Below are 23451 nucleotides of genomic sequence, written 5' to 3'. Positions count from 1 at the left end.
ATTTCAACATTTACCTTTGTGCCTGGTTCCCCCTGCAGACCAGGTTCTCCTTCAGGGCCAGGAGGTCCCTGCATGGTACAAGAGCTACTGTTACATAACCACAGTAATAATTTTGCAACAACTAAATAATACACCCAAAACTGATGCAGAAAAATGGCCTGAGACACTGGGAAAGATGAAGGTCTGAAAAATCGAATCTAGACAACACAGTACTTTTTTCTTTCTAGAGCCAAACAGAAAAGAAAGGAGGGTATAGAAGGAGTTCAGGAAATACAGTGTGGGTCAGGAACATATTGAAGACTCAGCAGAACCCCTAAGCCTGTACCTTTCACCATAAATTACTGCTGAGCAAGCATCTATCTACTGCAAATCTGACTGACAACTTCAGCTCTGTTTGGGCTTGGAGCCAAGTAGACACAGCCTTTGGAGAACTGAACCCTTTTTGGAGGCCTCAGCCCCTAATGAATTGATGATATCAGACTGCTTTTCGTCAAGTTTACACAGAAACCTTGGTAGTTAAGTCAGAAGTCTGGATTTTGGGTGACTGAGGAAGAGCTTTTCTTTGAATATGCCAAATCCCTACTGCTCTAAGGTACTTCATTACAAATGCTGCTAATACATTCTGTCACATTTCTCTCAATGAAATATTAAAAATAAAGCAAAAAACAGAAGCAGAAGTGCTTCAGTTTTCTACAGCTGCTTTCCTTTATCTACAAATTGAAAGAACATATGATTAAAGGTGTTTTACTGCTAACTGCAAGGAGAACAGTGCTTTTAAAAAATTGTTTGCTCAATTAAACATTCACCTTCTATGACAAATGTCATAACGATATGCTCAAAGACAGTGCTTATAACAGAATAAGCTACTTATTTTAGACATTCTTTGGTAACAGCTTTAAATAAGAGTCTCTGACAAGCTCAAGATATTTAAGTCAGCTGCAGGTTTATAAAATTTTTTTATAAACATATTGTCCAGGATTAGTCAATTGTTTGAGTATTTGTAATTGATATATAAGTGATTAAAATCTCACCTCAAAACCCGTTTCTCCAATAGGGCCAGCATCCCCTGGTTGTCCTCTTGGACCCTGGCATTAAACAAAATTTTGGATGCATTATTCAATTAACATTAAATTACATTGTAGAGTATTCAATTTGTCTGTTCACAACTCCTCCAACTGGAATAAAGAAATGTATTTCATTGTCCCTCCTCCTGAATCCAACAGTGTATCCAAGTCCCATGATGGCATACAGTACCAACCTTGATGCACTGAAATAACATCTCAAATAATAGCACAGATGTCTTTTCTTTTAGACAAAAATAAATTATTATCTGAACTAAGCTCTTCTCTTGAGTAGCTGAGACTTTGTTTAATTAAGGTTTGTTAGACTGTCTGGTTTGCTTTGTAGAAAAGCCTACAGTCTGGTATGGAATTAGCTGAAAAAAACTATTTCACCATGGACAGGACAGTCACTGAGGCATAACAGATGAAAGGCTTCTTAGCAACACTGATAACTATAGCATAAGCATTTTATGATAAGCCTTACATGTAAGGAGTAAATTTACTGCAGTAACAGCCAGGGATCATTTCCCAAAGTGGCATGCTCAAATTCTCTGCACATGTAAGATCTGAGCTCACAGAGCAGGATTTGTGGGCTGGGAGCAGAAGCTGTAACAGCTTACAGCTGATTCCACAGCCACTGGGAATGTATGTCCAGACAAATCAGCTCTCTGCATGTAACCAGTCTTTGAACTTCCTTCAAGTTCATATCTATTTATCCCTTTGGGACTCATCTATGTCTAAACACATTCTAAATTCAAAACATTTTCTTGATCTACAATTCTCATATAAAAGAAAGATGCTGCTTCTATTTATGACAGAAGCCATTTAAACAAATATTTACTCTTATTTTGTCTCACTTCCTCTTACAGACTCTGCATATGGTTTTGCTCCTCCTGATGACCTGTGAATATTCCCTTCCCTTTTAAAAACAATATAAATTGCATCTTACTGACAGAATTCCAGCAGATGCATCTATTTTACCTTTTATCTTCATTTAAATATGAACAACTAAAACTGCAGTTACTTCCCTTTGATAATTCACTTTGTCCTAAACTAAGTTAATTGATTTTCATCTGCAGAAACCCCATGAAATTCCACTAGGCAAGTGTCACAAAGCTTCAGTTTGCTTCACAAATCAAGTATTTCTTCATATTACCATGGAGATAAGGCTGCTGGATCAGTAATGTATCTTTCTCCCAAGACTTTCAGAAGCCAAAATTTTATAGAAATATGGGAACACCTTTTAACCATTATTATCAGGTAATTTGCAAAGGATTTTACTGAAATGTCTGACAAGTAGATAAAGTTTGAGTGCAATTTAGATCAATCCCGTTAATACAAATAGCTCTAATTGCTCATCTTTCTCTGCTCCTCCACTAACAATTAGGGCTTTTCTGTTCTGTGTAGAACTGGTGATAGGGCCAGTAAAGCTCAGCAGCTGGCTTCCACAGTGACCAGCTGACAGAGGATGAAATCAAGCTGCTTGGATAGGCAGCTAAAAAAGAGTCATGCATTTTATTGTGCAATATCTTCTGTCATTTTATCACTTTCTAGCTCCACAGACCTTCTTTGAAGACATTTTACTCTTTCAGGACTTGATAGAAAAGATATCCTGTTCACAGGATAAGTTTTTCTTCTGACAGTGAACATGTGGTTTCTCTGATGGTGAGCACAGAGAAATGTAGACCACTTAGATTAGGTAAGGCAGACAGGCATGCTACTGATATGAAAATTCAGACTTGGCCAGAAAATGGCAGGAATTTGACATATAAAACTTTCATTGTAAGGCTCTCAGATGCTGCAACATGAAGATATAATAAATGAAAGAGATGAAGTAACAAGAATCCAGTGATAACTATTGGAAGAAACACATTTTCTGTGAAATATTTTGCCACTCCTACAGGTTGGGAGCTCAAGTTAAATATGTAATTCTATCCTAAAGAAAATTTATTGGGGTTTTTCTAGCCCTCAAAATGTGTAATTACTTTTGTAAGCATGGATTAGTAGAAATAATATTATAAAAATACTAAATACTAATAATACTAAAATTAATACAACTTTTATCAACATTTCACTTTCGAGATTTAAATTAACTATGTGCAATTTACTGTGCAAAATTACATTCCAGAAGCAATGTAAACACACAATTTTTAACAACTCTATCAGATTACTGCACCAGAAAATGGGAGCCTTCTCCCAAATCCTACTTAGACAGCATATATTCTTTTCCTGTAATTACATAATCTGATTTCCCCCCAGAGATGGTGCTGCAATACTATTCCTGTCACAGCTACATCTTGCAATTCAGTGCATTTATTTGCTGCAGGTTCTTCCTGATCTTCTGTAACAATACCAGCCACATGAAAGTGAGCCAGGCTTTGACACAGTAACAAGAATCCATCCAGCAGAGGAATGTCTGAGGTTTATTACAGCAGGCTCTTCTTGAAAATTTAACCTGCCAAATAGATGTGGTCCCTGTGTTCCTGAACAACAATCCTCATGTTTGCCTAAAAAAACACCACTAAAGTGTTGCCACATACATTTACCCAATACATAACACAGATTTCTACCTCAATGTGGTGTAAAGCCACATTATATCATGGTCTGTGCTCTCTTGTGTTGTGCCCCCCTTACTACAGAGCTTCCCAACAAGATTAACAGGTCTCTGTGAACAAGTTACACTAAGCAAGGGAGGCAGACTCCAGCTCTACAATCTTGCAGCAATCACCCCACAATTCCTACCTAACCACAGCTGGAAATACTGGATCTCAGTAAAATGGAGCTTGAGTTGTCAGGGAGCTTGTATAATAAATACATGGAAAAACTTTGAGCAGGCATAAGGATCAACTTACTGGCTCTCCCATTGGTCCTCTGTCTCCTGTGGCTCCTGGAAGCCCAAGCAAACCCTGGAAGATTAAAATAAAATAAAAAATCACTGGAAAGAAGGTCCTTCATAGTCTGAGCACAGCAGCTTCCTCTCTTGTTTGTGCTCACACAGTAACTAACACAGAAACACCCATGAAGTATGTGTGGCCTTTTTTTCTGGTTGACATGCACTGACACATCACTGGCTTCTGTGGCAAGTGAGGGAGTCCTGAGTAAGTCTTTCCTCAGTTTCTTTTACATACAAATGAATCTTAGCTGAGCCACCATTTACCAGTTTCAGTGTAATTCTCCCGAGATCCATGTGCTGCTTGTGTGACCAAACTGCCCTAGGGGCTGTATTTTAGATAATCAGGAAGGTTCACAGCACACTTTTCTCTCTGCTCAACTTTTCTCATACCCTTTTTTTTCTCACACTGTCTTCTAGAAACTGTAGTTGTGGGAATAATACATCAGTATCCTGAACTTTGCAATAAATGTGCTATTACACATCATTTCAGCCTAATGAGGTTTTCCTTCATTTATTTCTGTGAATATAAATACATCTAAAATTTCTAGTGAATGAAGAGGAAATGAAAACCCCTTGTGTCAAATGTGAGAGGCAACAAGCTCCTAAAGCCGAGCAGAAACTGCAAGAGAAGTATGGTGACAATCAACATTTCGAGTTTCAACTGCAGAACAAAATCACCACCATTCCTGCTTTGTTTTTGTTTTTTCCTTCTCTCTTTGTTGAAAATCCAGTATAATTTGGACTGACTGATAACTTGCTTTGTAAAAAAAGCCTCAAATAGAACACATTAGATTTCCATTCAAAAAAGCACTAAAAGAAGGAATTTTCTTCTATACATGATATTCATTTAACACATTTCTACATTTATCCCTACATTGATAACACAGACCTACTTCAAATTCTATCAGAGAATTATTGTTCTATGTCACAAAGACTTTCATCCTTAAAACTGCACTTCTGTCCCTGGTTCTTTTTATGAATAAATGCAAACTGTCAGAGTTTTCCAGCTGCTCTGAAATAGATAAACTTCCTCATACCCAAGTGTCAAATAAAGTATGAGATTTTTCTGGATTTTTTTTTGTAGAAGTGCTAGTGAATGTCATACTCACAAGTGCACCCTGATCTCCTCTTTCTCCTGGATTTCCAGCTTTACCCTGGTTAAAGAGAAAAATCGAAAGACAATGCTGGCTTCAAGTAATTTCCAAACATAGCTCAGAAATCAGAGTTACTGTGTTAAAGCTTACTACAAGCACTGGCTCCAATACTCACAATGAGCCCAGGGACTCCTTTCTTTCCTGGATCACCTCTTTCTCCCTGATAAATAACAAACAACGTGTAAATTCTACATACATTTGTTTGATAAGCTGCATGCAGTTACTGTGAGTTTAAATGCTGGGTAACTACAGAAAATCCCTCAATGTACCTGGAAAAGCCAGAAATTTGCATATCTCTGAGATTAAATGGAAATCACTGGCTTCTGCAATGATGAGCTGGAGGTTTTTTTGTTTGTTTACTTTTCTTTGTTATGGTCTGCCTCAGTGTTTTATATAGTACTGAGCAATGCAAACACTCACCTTAACACCTTCTGTTCCCAGTTCTCCTGGAGGACCATCGAGACCTCTTGGCCCCTGAATATTGAACAAGTGATTGGGAATACTAATTATGCATTATTTTTGCTGGTCATTAAGGAGATGCTACATAAGCTTTAGGAGGGGGGAAACATTTTGTTAGCAGGAAAACCAATTTTTGTTGTGAGTCAAGTGTGAAATAAAGCTTCGAAGAATAAAATGAGTTTCTGGTTTGTTGAATTATGAACTTAAGAAGAAAGATTTTTTTAAAAGTATATAAACAAAACTTTCAGTGTCTCTGCTGGAGCCAGATGGCAGGCTGATATTTTCTGCTCTTTTTTTCATCCACCTTGTACTTATGCAACAGACTTGGAGGGATTTAGATGATCAGTGGATATACAGAGTAGTTGCTTTTGAGCACATTATAAGATGTATATGCAAAAATTAATCTTGCTAGTAAGACTAAAAAAAGCAGATAAAATTCTTCCACTAGTAAACCAATTTGAGGCAAGATTAGAAGAAATTTATAATTGTGAACTATTGTGGTCTATTGTTAGACTAAAACTTTTTTTTTTATAAGCAATAGATGAACAAAGATAACCTGTTATATTATTGTAGCACAATATAGCAAGTACCTATTGTCAAAACATTCAGAATTTTATTATGTAAGATTGGTAATCTAAATTCATTAGCTTACAAGCAAATGAAAAATCCTTAAATATGTCATGAGCAAAATGGAAAATAATATTTTATCCGTGCTGACTTAGGAAGTTGTTTCCATAATTCTAAAAACCATGACTGTTTAGGTATGGAACATTAAATTAAAACCAGTTAATAACAACTTAAAACTAATGACCACTTCAAAGGAAGAGCTAGATAAGTATCAAGACAGGCTCTTTACAGCAGTCTGCATTGAGAGGATGAGACATAACTTTCCTGGTGGCATTTGGGCTGGGCTGGCATCAGAAGGAGTTAGTACACTACTGAGGCAGTGCCTAGAGGAAAACAGTCTGCATTTCTATGGTGAATTTCTGAATTGTAGAGAACCTGACATCGTAGGTCATGGTTTATAGTGAAGGGCATCCAATCATGACTGATTTCAATCACATAAGTGTTCTAAATGATAATAATAGGGGCTTGTAAAATGACTTTGTTGGAAGCACATCTGAGTTAATTTAGTTTACTTTCCCTCCAAAAAATATCAGTGACTTCCATATCTCTCTTGAATATTTTGAGAAAAAACATACCAGAATTTGTTTTCTCTGACTCAGACTGACTGATCAATATCAAAATCTCCCTTGAAACACTTTTCTCTGGAGCAAAAGGGAAAATGGCTGACTGGTAACTCAGGAACAGTGTGTATCCAGAATCATTTAGGCTTTTCTCCTGAAATGAAAACCTCTCAGGAACAGGCCTTTCCTGTGAGCTGATATATAACTACAACCCTGGCAAAGCCAGAAATATCCCATGAGAATTCATCTGTCAACATTTCAGCACTGCTACTTCTGGCCAGCACAGAGCAACACAGAAAGCATAGGAAAAGGAAAAAGGGCAGGCAGGGAGAGCTGTACGGAATACTCTGTAGTTTGGGACACAGCTTTGTGAGGCAATCCTTGGGCTAGTCTGGCCACTTTTTCTGTTCTGGTGTAAACCAGGACTGAGCAATTACAGGCATTTCTTTGGGCTAAAGAGGAAAAGAGGCTACAGAAGACAAGACTGAGCTGCCATATGGCACTCAATGTGAAAGATCCCAAACCAAACAATACTGAAGTCTACGTAAAAAAAGTCTGTGACTTCAGTGTCCTCAGAGATTAGAAACAAAACAGTACTGGTGCTTTCAAAGGTGAAGGAGGCTTTTATAAAAACATCTATATTGGGACTCATGTTAAGATTATGCAATTGTGTAACTCAATTGTTGAATTGCTACATAGCATAATTCAAAAAAAAGCTAAACATATTGATCAAATTAATTTCAGGTTACTGCTCTTCACTTTTTTCTGTCACTGCTATCTGTAACACACAAATCAGTTGTGATGAAAATTCAGGGCAGATTGGCAGGTTTCTTGTTCTCTGATCTGTCTCAAAGAACAGGAGGAGAAGGGACAAGAAGAGACTGAGATGGAGTGAGGACAGGTCATTCAGCTGTGGGGGTGGAGAGGACAGAAGTTCAAGGAAGACCCATGGAGGAACCACCTATGGCAACACAAGGAAGGGGGAAATTGACAGCCTGAAGTAAGCAATTGCAGGATTATTTTAGATTTTCTCAGACATTTTAGATATGTGACCTGTCATTTCTCTTTGTGTGTTCTCCACAGGGCTGACCAGAGGATAGAATCCCAATACTAAATTTTCAAGGAAGAATAAAGACAGGTTTCCATTTTACAGATTTGTGCAATAAGGAATTGTCTTTCTAGGTTTTATCTTCTATCATTTAGAATAACCAGATAAAGTCTCTCAACATTTCTGACATAATTTTAATCATAAAGAGGATAATAGCTTGCAGTTTGAGAAACAGGCCTGTCAGAAGACTGCACAAGATTCTTAGTCTGTGTTATGCACATAACACACCAAAACCTTTCTGGCACTCACACAGATCTCCATTTCAGTGGAGTTCACCTCGAGTTCACCTTGGAGTTCATGGCAGCCCATGACAACTGATCTGATCACTAATAGTTAAGCAAAAAAGTCAACCAACCTTCTACTATAAAACACTGAATTGAAAGCAAAGTAGCAGCAAGCAACATGATCCTCTGGGCCATGCCTTCCTTTAGCCAGCCACAGAACAAAGGGCAGGAATCCAAGGGAAAGGCAATTTAATATCCTGACAAAAGCACACAATAACATTCCTATAAATAGTATGGTGTGACTCCTATTGGCAGAGATGAATTGGATTGTACAATTTCTTACTATAGCTAGTACAGAATGAGAGATATACTTGATTTGCCTGCTGTTATTTAAATTAGGTTCCAAGAGAGCTGGGGAGTGAGGCTGCCAAATGATTGCTACTGCTTTTTTCTTTGGCCTGGGTTCAGCTCTGTTTCTAAAATGGAACATTTTACACTTAAAACTCTGGGATGATCATCTGAGAAAAAGTTCATCTAAGGAGGTAAAAAGCACAATTTAACTATTTTTATTCTTTCTCATCCTGTCTCCCAAATACCAGAAGAGCAGAAATTACACAAACACAACATATAGCTACTATTTTTTGGTGGCTGATATGGAAGAATATTAGAAAACTACATCAATTTACTCTCACTTCCTTCAAACAATTAAGAGACATAAACATTCAGCTATCAATGAACCACCCTGGATACTGGACACTTGTTTTACAAGTGCACACAATTTGCTAAGTTCCATATTCCCTATGAGAAATATGAAAGATATCACTCATTAAAACAAAGCACAGATGTCCTCAGGCAGCTGAGGTTCTTCATGGCAGTACAGACACCATTAAGCCAGGGACAGCCCTACTGGCTGCTAGAGACAGGGGTTGCAGCTGCCTGACCCTAAATTTACAGCAGTTCACTGTGTCATTTATCTCCATTTTCAAGTCCAAACTTCATGATCTGTGTTCCAGGAAAGTAAGAACAGAAAATGACTTCTTTTGAGCTTTAAAATACCAAATGCCAATCTGAAGAATATTAAATGCCAAGAATTTTAGCACCTGTTGGGAATTTTGCCTAGGTCTCACTTATGAAATCAGTCTAATGATACAGAATCTCTTCCTCTCAAACTAGGAGCTACAGCAGTGTTAGTCCAAGACTATGGCATGAAGTGAAAGCAGTCTCTGATGTTGTAGTTTATGTCACACATTAGCAACAGAAGATCAAGCAACAATGACTTCATAGCTGCTTACACTGCCAGGCTTCCAGACTAATTCATTTCTTCCCTCTGGTCATGGAAAGAAATTCTTTCTCCTACATATTGATACATTCACCCTCAGTGGCATTCTGCCATTGAAGTATCTACAAAATGGTGCTCTCCCTCTGTGTTTGCATGAGATTAATACTAAAAAAATAAAGTGTAATAAACCTTCCACATGATTCTAGCCAAGTGCATCAAGTCCCAGGCATGAGCTGAGGAAGGTCTGAGCTAGTGTTGTGCTCAGTGGCATATTCCCTGAAATCCCCCAGGGTGAGGTACTCCACAGGTTCCTAGACAGGCTGCCTTCAGCTGGCCAGAGCTCCTGGGGAACTGCAGAGTGAACAGCTGGATACTCTCAGACAGGAGTGAGCTGCTGGGTAAGCTTGGATGCAAAACCATTGCTGAAAGGTCCAGAATTTATGAAGTGAATGAATTCCATTCTGTGACAGTGCACAAGTAGAGGGTCAGTGTTTCTAAGACTTCTCACAGATTCCAGCTGTGAAGGTAGGCTACATTCTTGTTTCCACACACAATGAAGGGAAGTTTCCATATGCTTCCATTTAACTGCTGTATCTGACTGTGCTAGGCATTTTCTGAGGCCTTCCACACAGAGCTCTGGGTTCTGACACTTCTTCTGAATGCAGAGATGACAAACCCCAGGTTTCAGGGCACCTCAGATATTTTCCTTATGTGAGATTCCACTTTTGATCTGATATTTTGATCTTGAGAGCAGATAAAATTCTCAGGGCTTCAGTGGGAGATTGCTCTCAGAGCCTGAGGACCTGGGTCTGTTCTGAGAGCCTCTTTCATGAGGCATTCCCAGTCATGCTGGGTAGAGGCAAAGGCATAAACCACAATTCCAAAACTGGACTTTGACAGAGCTTGGGATATTGGGGATTTATTTTGAGTGATCTTTAATTTTAAGCACTATACTCCATGATGTGCTGCCAAAATCATAGAGGTATTTATCAGGAATAAATGGAGCTGTGAAGACACCCTGGTCCAGCCCCTGGTATGAGCTGTACAAGTCTCTTAGGAACCATGGATATGGTGTCAAACTGGTAGGTGAGGTGAGAGACATTTCACTAATGTGGGCTTTGGATCAGTATTTTGTATACAGTGAAAAAATTATTTCCATCTCCCTGATAAAATGAAATAGAAATGACAATCTAACAAGTGCAGGTTCAAAGTTTAGCACACAGTAACTTCTGATTACACTTCTGCCTCCCTCAAAACTGTCTTTGGGAGATTTTGATTGTATTTCCAAGGAACTAAATGCAGGTAAAGAAAATTGTCCTTAAAACATTGACATAGTCCAGTGGTAGTTATAAATGGCAACTTTTGCATGTTTAGGTGTACAGAAAAGAGTCAAGTGGTCATCTTGGTTCTAGTTTTGCTCTCAGCTGACACCAATGGCAAAGCCCATTGCACTGTGAGGAGAAATGAAAATTCATATTGTTTCATACAAGTATAATCTATCTGATTTCAGTACAAAGGAGTTCAGTGCAGAGGACACAGGGAGCAGCTGTAAATGGGTTATATTCCAGAATCATCTTTGCAGCACATCACTCTCTGCTCTAAGGAACACAAGGAGCATGGGTACTTACTCTTCTTCCCTTGGGTCCCTGTGGCCCTGATGGTCCTCGTGCCCCTGAAGGTCCCTACATGTCAAACAAACTTATTATTCATTGGCTTCTAAACACAGGTTCCTCAAAATTACAAGGCTTATGCACCTCGAGCAACAACCAATGCAAGAAAAACAAATCAATCACTTTCACTCATGGTTCAAATTCAATTAATTGTGTTTGTACAATTTATGTAGGAAAACCTAATTAACAGACTCTATGTAACATTATTTTAACAAAACACTGATGTGACTGTTGGATAGATTACTTCCACTATCCCAAAATTTTTAGAAGATACTTGTATTTCAGCAATATTATGTTAAAAAGCATGAATATTTTCTGAAAAAAGCTTCATTTTTTATCTGCATTGAAGACCCATGGTAGAAAAATTATATCAATTATACACGGGAGATTATAATTTACGTTTTATTAACAATGAAACTAAACACATAATGAATCTATTCACACTGTATTAGGCACCAAGGAATTTGAAAAATATTATGCAATTATTAACCATCCTTGCAAAATTTCATTTGCCTACTTGTCTCAATGGAGTAATTTTTAAATGGATGAGTAAATCATATAATTATTTTTCTCTCTCTCGTAGATCATCCTGGCAAAGAGCAAGTGAACAGATTCTGTCCTCGTGTGCATTTTCATGACAGTTTTACAGATTGCAATACAAACTAGAAACCATTCTTAGCTTCACCAAAGCAAGAAGACAATTTGAAAATAGTTCATTTTACGTCAAACCAAAGCACCACCCTATACCTACAGGTAATCCTTCTGGCCCCACAGGTCCAGGGCCTCCTGGAGGTCCTGGATAGCCCTAGAATTAAAATAAACATAGAAAAGACAGAACAGTTTTATCTAAATTGCTATTATAGCAACAGCCAAGCCTGCAGCACATTTTCTAGAAAACTTCAACAAGGCCATGGGCACATGTGTGTGGTGTGTCACTTCTGCAGCCCAGCAGCCCTCCATGGAGTGACCTCTGGGCTGCATGGAGTGCTGTGTCCTGCCTTGGGACAAGGGCTCTGGCCAGGAGGCCTGTCCTGCCCCACAAGAGCGGCACCCAGGAGCTCTTTGGGAAGTGCTGGGCAGTGGAACTAGAGGTGATGATATTTACTAGTCTACCTACTAGAATAGCCTGGGTTACACCCTGGTTTACACAGGAAATGGGCATTTTACTTTCCCTCCTTTTAATTTTCCCTGCCTAGAGCCATTTTTCAAAAATGCAGTTGCTCTGCTGTTTCTTTAAGCAGATCACTTTGCAATCACTGCTGCAGAGGGGATAAAGCCATAAAATGAAACTTTGTAGGGACCATGCATCACAAATACTGCTCTCCCATAAGGTCTGCACAGCTAGAAGGGTGAGAACTTATTACTGTTTTGGAGACTAAAGTGCTTTTATAAGTAACATAATTGTGGATTTTACATTATTTGTAACTTACCATGACACCTTTTTCTCCAGGAGGACCTACAGGTCCTGGACTGCCCCTCTCACCCTTTAACAAGAAAGAAAGAGAAGAAAAGGAAAAGAACATTGAATATTCTTCCGCTTTACCAATGTCCACTGAGCACACCTGTCAGTGCATCACACTATTGGTTGAGAGACTGCCCTTCAGAAACAGTGCAAAGACCTTTTTTAACTCTTCTTTTTTTTTAATTTCTGTATTCTTTCCTCCTACAAACCTATCCACTTTTGAAAAAAAATGACAAAACTGAATTTCTATGTCTTCTCTTTCCTAGAAGACTGAAGAAGAGGTTTGACTACATCAGTCTCTGAGAACTGCTAGAAGATGTTTTCTCTCTGTTGCATGCGTCATATTTATAGTATGTTCCTTAATCCATAAAATTCAGGACAGCAAACAAAGAAAAAATACAATATTTTTTCTCTCTTCCTCTTTTCTTCAGCATGTGTTAGGAAAGCACAGCTCTAAAAGGAAGGCCAGCCCTTCAACAGCTGATGAAGCAATTTCAGCAGGGGAAGCAGGAAGGGTGTTTTCTAGACTTCCATACCTTTTCACTTTTCATTCATGTCACATACAGCCCAAATATCAGACTTACCTGTAGATTATCCTCAGAAGATTACACTTTTATTACAAATAGTGCACATGACATAGTAATAGCACTCTAATTTATATTGTATACTGTAATTATGCTGGAAATGCATTTGTCATTTAAATCCACATAGCATGTGTTACTTGCACTACTTAATCCATAAGAGAGGAAGAATAAATTCTATAGAAACAGCATAGCAGTGACAATTATTGCACCATGAAGAAGCTTCCTTATATTTGCTGATGATAAATTAATTAGTCTTTTACTGCCTTTCCCCTCCTAGCTAAGCTAGCAGCAGTATCACAAGGTAATCTTTTTGGGCCAAGTGTAATTATGAAGAACAAGAATCCTTTGACATAAAATTCTAAGATGATATTATCACTAAAACCATAAGAGATTTGTCTAAATCTAAAGCAGGGCTTTCCACTGATGTATTTTCTTTCACAGATTATATAAATTATAATCAGCTTTTAGTGGAATTCCTAATAGAAGATTAAGACTTCCTCAATAAAATATCTAAATAGCAGACACTAGTCTAGGTGAAATAATTCAGCCCTGCAGGAAAGAAATACAAATGGTGCTGCATCATTCTGACAAACAATTATGTTTTTATCATAATTGAAGCTGACATGCAGTCCAGTAATAACTTCCTAGTTTTCAGTTTTAAAATACTTCACCTAAATAAAACCATGTCAAACACACTTAAGCTATTTACACTGTTCTAGTCACATTCAATCTGCCAGGCTTTGCTTTCACAAACACAACTGTTACTGCACAGCAGACAAAACTCAGGCTTGTCTTTTTTATTCAGTTAAAGTATGGAGCCAAGTTTTACCTTTCTGCTTTTTTCTTCATTATGTAGTAGTGCAAAACCAGTGAGTACTGTATAAAACAAGTATAATGCATGCCAGTTTCTCTGAAACAATAGCAGTATAGTAAAGTGATATAAGAAAGGTATCAAATCTGTCAACTCCAAATTAACTGTGAAGTAAAATCAAGGATATCAGATACATATCTCAAATAGGAACATTTAGATTACAAGTTTTTAAATCCCCATGCTCTGAAATAGCTACAGGAACATTAGCTCTAACAGTGGTCAGTAAATGATCTCTCACCAGTACTTTACCACCCCAATGGTTTTCAAAGCTGCTGAGCAGTCAGATCCATTATTATACCTTTTCACCCAGGTCTCCAAACGGCCCAGCTTCTCCAGGTAAGCCAGCTGATCCCTGTATACAAAGAAAGAAGACTTTTACTTACATGATGTCTCTACTAGTTCATGGTCAGCAGCTCTTCAGCAACAGAGCAGGGCCCATTTCTCACTCCCACAGAGCCCTGTGGGACACAGCAGGGCCCATTTCTCCCTGACAGAGAGCCCTGTGGGACACAGCAGGGCCCATTTCTCTCTGACAGAGAGCCCTGTGGGACACAGCAGGGCCCATTTCTCTCTGACAGAGAGCCCATGTCAGCCTAAGGGACCTTGGGACAGTGGGGGCTGCAGGGGGTACCTGGCTCACATGGACCCTGCATCCAGCACAACTGCCATCAGCTGCTGCCAGGAGGGAAACTGCATCCACTTCATCACAATGCCACCCTGCCAACTTAGATCTGCCACTCAGCTCAACATTGCACTGCTAAAAGCTTCACAAACATACAAATAAAGGTGATAATTGCTCTGCTAGTGCTTCAGTCTGACCACAAATTTCAAAGGGAATAAATTCAGTGGAACAAAGAAATATGCAGTCAAAACAAACTTATATTGGATCAGGTGTTGTCAGAATTTTCCCTTGAAGAATAGTAGCCCCAAATGCCTTTGAAGTCAGAGGATCAGAGCCTTTCAGCCATTCAAAAATGAAATAATTCTCTCCTGAGGCTCTCTCACAAATTTCCACTAGATAGAACAAGTACAACCATATGGGATGGGAAACAGGAGAGGAAGTGCTTTTAAAAACCTTATTCCCAGTGCTAACAATACCTACTTTGTTATGAAAGCTAAAAGAAAAAGAAATTATAGCACAAGGTTCTAATTGAGAAAAATATGACACAATGAGCTTGAAGAAAAAGCACTAAGTGTCCAGAGTACACTCACTGCAAGACTGCTCTGGGAACACGGCAGAAATGTGGAAGCTCCCAGTAGTGATATAACACACAACTGTGTGATGCCTATATCACTTCAAAAAGGAAAAAAAAGAGAAAGTGATGCCAATTCGCACATTGGCATTGCCATCTTTATGTGTGCAAGAAGGAACTAGCATTAGTAGCACTACACTGGCATTGAAGTGCAATTTGGAAAAAAAAAGGCATTACTTAAGAAAATTTAAAATGCAGTCTTTATCTGTGGAATCTGGATACAGTTCAGCCTCGAGTCCTTTAACAAAACAGGTGCAAAGTAAGTAGAGATTTTATGATTACTTGTTCTCTTGGACAGCTAGCTATGCTGGAAATCCCACAGTTTGAACATATGGCAAAGAGCCAGCGATACAGCTACTTCTGAGGCTGACAATACTGGCACAAATTACTTTATGGAAGGAACTAAAGAGATAAGCAGGCACCTGTATGGCCACTGGACTGATATATGATGTGTGGGAACTTGTGTATTATATGTCAGAACTGAGATGTCTCCTGCCTTGGCAGCAGCCAGAGATGGGTCCTGGTGATACTGGCACTGAGGCAATGGCCCCGACGTCACTGGCAGCAACCAGGGACTTTTGTGATGGATTCTGAGAGTGAGAGCCCCCAGTCAGAGCCAACAGTAGGCCTCAGTAGCAGGCAGAAAGCTGTGAGACAAAGAATTACCCTGTGCTCCTGCTTATCAAGGTAAGAAGTGAGGAGGTATAGTTTCAAAATGCTAAAGATGAATCACTTTGATTCCCCTGTTCCAGAAAGAACAGAAGACATAATTAGAGCCAAGATGAAACTCAGACCTGTTCTCTCCCCACAGAGACACTCCTGATCTCCCACCCATGGCCAATGCCATGCTGTTTGCAGGACTGAAGATGCTGATCAGAAAGATGGAGAGCTGTGCCTTGCCCCAGCAGTGAATCATGTAATGTACAGCTCTGCTCAAGTTCTCTTTTCAATTCAGAAGTACTGTCTTCCCAATCTGGTTGCTCTGGGCTGCAAGAGCAGCAATGACTAGGAAGCAGTGACTGTGAATGTGCCCTAGCACATCAGGGCAAGCCTATGGCACCCTCCAGAAAGAGGACAGAAGCTGGCTATTAAACAGAATGTTTCTTATACATTGGCTATTCCTCAAAATTAGTTAAGAAAATTTATGGTAAAAATACTAAGAAGGCTGATAAAAAGATGTAAAAGAAACTTGGCATACCTGGAATTGGATATCCATGGAAAGCAAAACAATAGTCAAGATGACTAGAAGTGAAGCCAGTGAAATGCTAAAAGCAACAGGGACTTCAGAAGGTATGAAGGCGAAAGAAATTCATGACAGGTTAACTAAGTGCTCTTCCATCCCTCTATTCAAAACAGAGGTCAAGTATCTGAGACTGAGAAAACGCTTGGGCTGGTGTGCACACAGGCAAGAGAGCCAAAATACTTACTTAAGAATAGAATCTTGAATTTCAAACAATTAGTAGTATTCAGTGAAAAGAAAGTACAGAGAGCAAAACATCTTGTTCTGTCAACATATTAACCATAAAGTGATGTCCCTACATCATTCCTGACAGACTTTCTGTAAGATCACGTGTCTCTTGAAATCCCAGATTTGGACTGGCTTGCTAAAAAGACCAGCTACTAGGACTGGATTGAGGTTTCAACTCTCTCTCCATCTTATGTAAGAAAATGAATACAGTCCAAAGCAGATCTGTTGAATCAATGTCTTCCAGCATCCCTTCAATCCTCTGGGGAGCAGTGATGGATTCCAAATAGAAAACTGAATATATCAGAAAACAAAAAAGTGAAGCAAAAATCCTGAAGTGATTAAAAAAAGAAATCAGCAACTTATTAAAAAAACAGTCATCAACTTTCATTTACAAGGACTTGTGTAAAAGTCTCCAGTGAAAATAGCAGCATAATAACAGCATTTTAGAAACCTTCTTGACAGGAGCATTTTGTAGCAAATGAATCAAAGACCAGATCTCACAACTAACACACGCCTGAGAAAGACAAAAACATCTTGCCAGGGCATATGCTCTGTGTTAGAAACTGGACTGCAGCTGAATAATTGAAAACACATTGTACACTTAATGCAAACTCAAGTATGGAGTAATCCATTGAAAAACCTGCTAGTGAGAAATGAATATACAGCTAGTTCCAAAAATTCCCATGGCAGCAGTTACCTGCCAGGTTATACTTTAATATGCTCTTCTGTGATAATTGAAAATTTTCCAATCCAGTGCTATTTCATTTACAGTTCAGCTTTCTCAAACATCTTTATTCAACATTCATTTAATAAGATGACATAATATATTTAAAATACTATCTTGTCACAATGACATTTTTCTATTAATTTGCTGTCTGTTTAGGAAGTTGGTTTGTAACCAACCAGAGGTGATAATCTGAGTGAAAATCTGTGATTTGCTATGGCCAATGGAGGAAGTGAATAATAGCAGAGATGCACCATATTTGTACCTTGCAGCTGATATTTTAGTCCGTTCTTTAAAGGACTCCAAAATTCAACTACCTGAATATTTGAAAGGCAAAATGTACTGGCACCAATCACCTACTCAACAGCAGTTTTAAGAAATAAATAAATGGATTAAATTTTGCTTCCAGTGTAAAGCAGGATAATTCTATTTGATAGCGCCTGTAGAGGAATGCTTGCATTTAAGGGAAGCTACCTGACCAAGTGGGGGTAGGATGTGCTCACTGAAAAAATTTTGGAAGCTGAACTGCAGATATCATGTGCAGGTACTATTATGAACCCTAAAAAACAGCTGAAACCAAAATGATAAAAAGAACCACCAGCAAAAAATCCTTTAAGAAAAATGAGCAGCAGCTTGATAAAGCTAACTTCTAGCTACTGTAACTCTTTCTGCACTCCTCTCAGCAGGAGCTATAGCATATCAGGTCACCTGGGGTAGAAACAAGCACAAGGTAAGACACAGAAGCACCTTTATTGCCATTCACTGTTAAGTCCTTCATAGAACCCACAATAATCTCTATCCAACTGCTTTCTGAAAGCAGCTGGAGCAGTTCCCTCTTTGGAAGCCCTTGGCAATGTCCCATGCATTCACCAGACTTTGGAAAAAAGGCTTTCCTCAATTGACTTATCTTTTAACCTATGGTTTAAAATTCTCTTTTGTATATCCCTAAAGCCCAGACTTTTCAGGATAATTCAAACAACTCCTTCTGTTGAGCATCCTGAACACATCAGTTAAAGTTGACTTAATCTTTTCTTCAAGCAGAAGGAATTGCAGTTTCCATTCTCCCCGAATTATGCATCCCTGGTGCCTAATCCAGCTGATTTTTACCTCTCTGAAGGATGTGGTAATTGCTTTATGGTAATTCTTCCCAAAAGCAGATCAGCTACAAGGCACATGGCCTGACTGCAGTATTTTGTTGTCCTTCACAGACTCCTGCAGACTGACCATTCGCAGCCTGCTCTGGAGCTGCCATCCACAGCCTGAACATCACTGCTTTTCCTTTGCTGCACTGTAAGGGTTTTTTCATGGCAAAGCACTCCTTATTCCAGCTTGGTTTCCTTCTGTTGTTTCAAAAACTATGTGCAACCAGGGAAATTCGCTGACATGTAATTTCTGGAGATTATTTTTCCAGGATTTGGGTTCATGAACTCTGCCTTTTGACACCAGTTGCACATACTACAGCTGACAGTTCTACCCTTCTACTCTGTCTCAATGTGTGTACAAACATCAAGGATTTTGAATTCAGAAGTGTACAGGCTCAATTTCTTTAACAAATTTTAGCAAATTGATCGTTTGTATGAGATGCTTGAAATCAGTTTCAAATATTTGCTCTCCATCACTGAACTGCATTTATCTAACATAAAAACATCCAGTTGCACATGTCAGCAAAGAAAAAAATTTTCCTCCCCCAAAATACAAGGGGAATTTTCTCAATAGCTGAAAGGGTTGTTTCTTTTGGCATGGCTTCCAAAAGATTTTGTCTCATCAGCAGTGTACATTTGCTTTGTCTGTTGTTCCCTTGGTTCTCACTATCTTAACCAATCCCTCTTCAATTGGACTTATTGAAAGTTAACCAAATATCCTGCAGCAAGAAACAGCTGCTGGATTCTACCTCAGCTCAGGGCTCTGCTGAACCAAGCAGCCCCACCTCAATCTGCCTCCCTTCCCCTTTAAACAAACACAACATATGCTGTAGCCAGAAAAACAGTTCTTGTTGTAGGATTTGGTTAAGGAATAGTGTCTGAAGTCTGACTTGAAGCACATTCCTGGTCTACTCTTAAATGTGTGTCATTTATGCTTATGAGCACAGCGAACATTTCATAAATTTAGTCTACTCTGTTTCCACAGTGGACAAGCATCCAGAAATATTTTGGCAGAAATGTGCTCTGAAGAATCAGCAGCTTCATGTGACCTAAGAAATGTTGGATGCTGTGGCTTCTATCCTATTGACAGAGCTGAATTTCAGCACATATTCCACCCTTCTAGGCTGAAAAGCCAAGTGTTACAGTCCAATCTCCTGCTGTTGAAGTTTCCCTGCTTGTGCAGAGTTGCCATTTGTGCTCTTCAAAGCAGGTATTAAGCAGGACATGGGAAAGCTGCTAGAGAAATGGAATAACTATTTTGGCACCTCAAACAGGTGTTGCAGACATTTTAGTCAATGACAAGAGATGGATGATACCAGGGGAAGTAAGCAAATTGAAAGAAACAGAAGAAAAATATTGGTACAACACTTTGGTATCAATTGCAGACAGGTACATGTGGTCATGGCATAATTTTCAATGAATTCAGCATTTACAGGATTTATGATTGCAAAATTGCTTCTTTGGACAGCTTATTCAGGAAATGCACTAGTTGTCATTTGGAAAACTGAAATGCTATGATGGATTCCCCACTGCTAAGAACCAGTACAATATATTTTAACCATGGAATTGAAAATATGTGTTACATCCTGAAATTTGAAGAAGTCTGTCCATAGATGTAATGAATAAACAGAAAAACCATAGACAAGCCAAAAGGAGAAGCTGGTGAGGTCGCGGTGCAGAAGGGAAAAACCAAATACACAAAATTCTTTAGACATTGGGCTTATTATCAACATTTTACCAATTTCTTTTCCCCTTTGCCTTTAATATTGAATAAACTTTACAGTAGTTGCACATTTTTTACTGCTATTTGTACAGTTCCTCTCTGTATTTAGTGCCACCAAGCACCAGGTAGCACACAAATTGCACAAGGCATCAGTAAGGACAGATATGCCCCTTTCTTTGACTCCATCTCAAAATCTGTCCCAGTGGTTGGTAGCACTTGTACTTTGCTTTTGCACTTTGGTTTTCAAATTTTTTTTTTTTTGTTTGTGTGTGGCGTGTTTGATTCCAGAGATGTGCTCATGCCGCCAGAGCCAATGCTGAATAGCAGTGAGTGCATTTATCTGTGAATTAACAAGTCCATACTCCGTGTGCATGCCAAGGGAAAGAGAAATTACTTGTTACAAACAGAAGCTGTTGAGAAGCTGGAAGCAAGGTCTGTGTCCAAAGCATACAGAAGTGAATATTTTGCATCAGGACTCAGGTCTGGAAAAGCATTTTATGCGTATGAGAAAAACCATATTCTTCCTGTTAGTACTTCTCAATTCTTTTTGGAAAAGCTTAACTGTAACAGATTGCAGTGGTGAATAAGGTGAAGGAAAGGGGTTTTGAAAGGTCTATGAGTTGAGTGTGCTTGTGTCTCCTCTTGGTGTTTCACCACTGGCCTCAATGACAACAAAATATATATTATCCCCCTAAAGATCATGTAGTGGGCACAGGTCCTCTGCTGCCAGATAATGCAAAGGTCACGACACATCAAGGGCCTATGAAGCTCATTTGATTAGATAAATGTCCATAAAGCAAAAGATATTCTACAATCCACAGGTAAAAATAAGAAATATTTATCAATAACTTAGAAACTATTTTGGTTTTCAGGTATCGTGTGCCATTCTGTATCACATAAGTTCTCCAAATATCACAAGTGGGAAATGGCAATTAATGATTGGCCATAATTGTCTTTCTTTACAAGACTGTAACAGGGTTTGTTTGGCATAGAAAATATTATTTCATTCTTGCAGCTTGCCCCTGACTATAGTCAGGTAGCTGGTGTCATGATTTTATTTAACATCACTGCAACATATCATCATTGATTATGTGTTTGAGCTAGTAATTACTACATAGAATGGAGCTCTTCTAGTGGTGAAAGACATTATGCCCATACAAAATATCTGAATTGTGCAAAATTTGTCCACTGAATTCAAGCCCACTTTGGAGCAAAAAAAAAAAAAAATTCTATGTCAAATCCAGAAAGTTAAGTAACTAGGTTCTGTGGCTGTTTCATGTACTAGTATTGATGTAAGGATTCGAGATTGAGCACAGCTTTGTCTTTTGTTGAGGGTTTTGGTGCATGTCACTGTAAAACATAGTAAATGCTATCAGTTTTGCCTAACATGTTACAGGCTGAAAGACAGAATTCACATGTAATAAAAGCCACCCTTAGAGATATGCTGCATGACTTTCAAGGGGACCCTATGTAATGTCATGACACTGCTGCTTCCTGTGTCAGCAGATGCTTTTAACAGACTGAGAGTCCGGCTTCTCAGTGCCCTTCCCCAGAGCACAACCTCCAGAGCGCCCAGTGGAGCTGACCTGACCAGCAGCAGTTTGTCCCATTCCTGCAGTCACCAACCATTAGATGAGGTGGCTCAGGTACATCTGCTCAGTGCTGTGCAGACAATGGGGAGCTGACTCTGGCTACCCACTAAGCTGAACAGAGTTCATGTGAGAAGTACAGCACTAAGCCCAAACCAAAGTGTGGTATCTCTCTTCAGCATAGGTGAATTCCAGAAATAAAATCAATTTAATCATGTTCTACACAATATTTGGGTAACTCAAGCATAGGCCAACAAGCTCACATCTGCTCATAAATCCCAGACAAAAGTTAAAATACAGAAGGGCAGGGGATGAAGTTAAGCAGAGAGAATTCCAACGTGGTATGTTTCAGTGACAACTATCAACTAAAAAAGCACCTGCAGTGGAAGAACTGAGAGAGATCATGCCTTTAAAAAAAGCAGGATAGGAGGTTGTGGATCTCAAACTGAATAACAACACACTACTGTAAAAGGGAGCATGTCTATACAAGAAATAGGCTTGTAGGAAGCAATGTTTCCTTTCTCAGCACTCTTAGCAGCTTGGGCAGTAAGCTGGAGTCATAGATGTTTGGATGAATTGGAAACAGACTACAGGGGAGTTAGAATGTGACTTAAATTATCTCAAAAACATAACAGGCTAATTGAATTGGGACTGTTAAGCCTGAAAAGAAAGAATGAAAGAGGCACAGAATAACAACCACCATACGTAAAATGCTGTTTCCAGCAGAAAGGAATCAGGTTACACAAGTGAAATAACTTTTTAAAAAATAGAGAAGCCCTGGTCCTGGAACTTTTTAATAACTGGTTAGACAAATATTTGTCAGAAATTATGCAAAGATAACAGATCCTGCCTAGGCAGAAGAGGATGGATTATATGTCACCACAAGGTCACCTTGAGCTCTGTGATTTTATGGAGCAGAGAGAGAACAAGCCTGCAAAGTACATCTCAGGCTAAATGCAGCCTCTCAAATGATGCAGTGGAAAAGGATCACTTGCTCACTTACATGAACATGCCTTGGAAAATCCCTACAACCAACTGCAATATTCACACAACATGCTGGGAGAAAAGTAGAGTTAATTTTGGAAAATGTTTAAAAGGGGAAATTTCTTTAAAGAGTATGAATCTTAAAGATTACAAAGGTATAACTGACATACTACAGCTTTGAATACAGCAAACTTCATCAGAAATGTCTGCAACCAATTATTCATTCGCTTACAAATAAAACAGAATTAAAAATTAAACCAGAAAGAGAATTCAAGCTTACTGCTTCACCAGTTTTTCCAAGGTTTCCTTGGTCTCCTTTTTCTCCCTGTTAAATGCAGAAAACAGATAACTGAGTTCACTAGAAAAGTAATTTCTTTCATATGTGTATATTAAAGTCCTCTGTTTTCCTAGGAGCCTCCTTATTTTCTAAATTACATCTGCCAATTACAACTTTAAAAGCTAAAATTAACTAACCAAAACCTATTTTGTCAGTGGCTAATTTTGATCTGGTAAAATGATGTCCTAATATATTCAGGATTTGCCTGCACAAATAAAAACTATCAATTAAGTGCTCACAAAACACATTAGGTCAGCAAACACTATAAATTAATTATTC

At 38.7% G+C, this 23451-nt stretch overlaps 1 protein-coding gene across 1 annotated transcript in view; it reads right to left on the bottom strand.

Annotated features, from left to right (window-relative positions):
* The window catches only part of COL24A1 (collagen type XXIV alpha 1 chain), a 112817-nt gene that overhangs the window by 29165 nt on the left and 60201 nt on the right, over positions 1-23451 (bottom strand). Inside the window, exons 24-34 of the mRNA XM_058808081.1 lie at positions 23116-23160; positions 14251-14304; positions 12466-12519; positions 11787-11840; positions 10994-11047; positions 5529-5582; positions 5224-5268; positions 5064-5108; positions 3914-3967; positions 1032-1085; positions 15-68 (exon numbers count right to left, since the gene is read on the bottom strand). Of these exons, the coding sequence (XP_058664064.1) occupies positions 15-68; positions 1032-1085; positions 3914-3967; positions 5064-5108; positions 5224-5268; positions 5529-5582; positions 10994-11047; positions 11787-11840; positions 12466-12519; positions 14251-14304; positions 23116-23160 (567 nt within the window). The remainder of the gene's footprint in view (positions 1-14; positions 69-1031; positions 1086-3913; positions 3968-5063; positions 5109-5223; positions 5269-5528; positions 5583-10993; positions 11048-11786; positions 11841-12465; positions 12520-14250; positions 14305-23115; positions 23161-23451) is intronic.

Source organism: Ammospiza caudacuta, chromosome 7 (assembly GCF_027887145.1).
Source record: "Ammospiza caudacuta isolate bAmmCau1 chromosome 7, bAmmCau1.pri, whole genome shotgun sequence".
Taxonomy (NCBI): domain Eukaryota; kingdom Metazoa; phylum Chordata; class Aves; order Passeriformes; family Passerellidae; genus Ammospiza; species Ammospiza caudacuta.
This window is presented reverse-complemented; position numbering and strand designations above follow the sequence as displayed.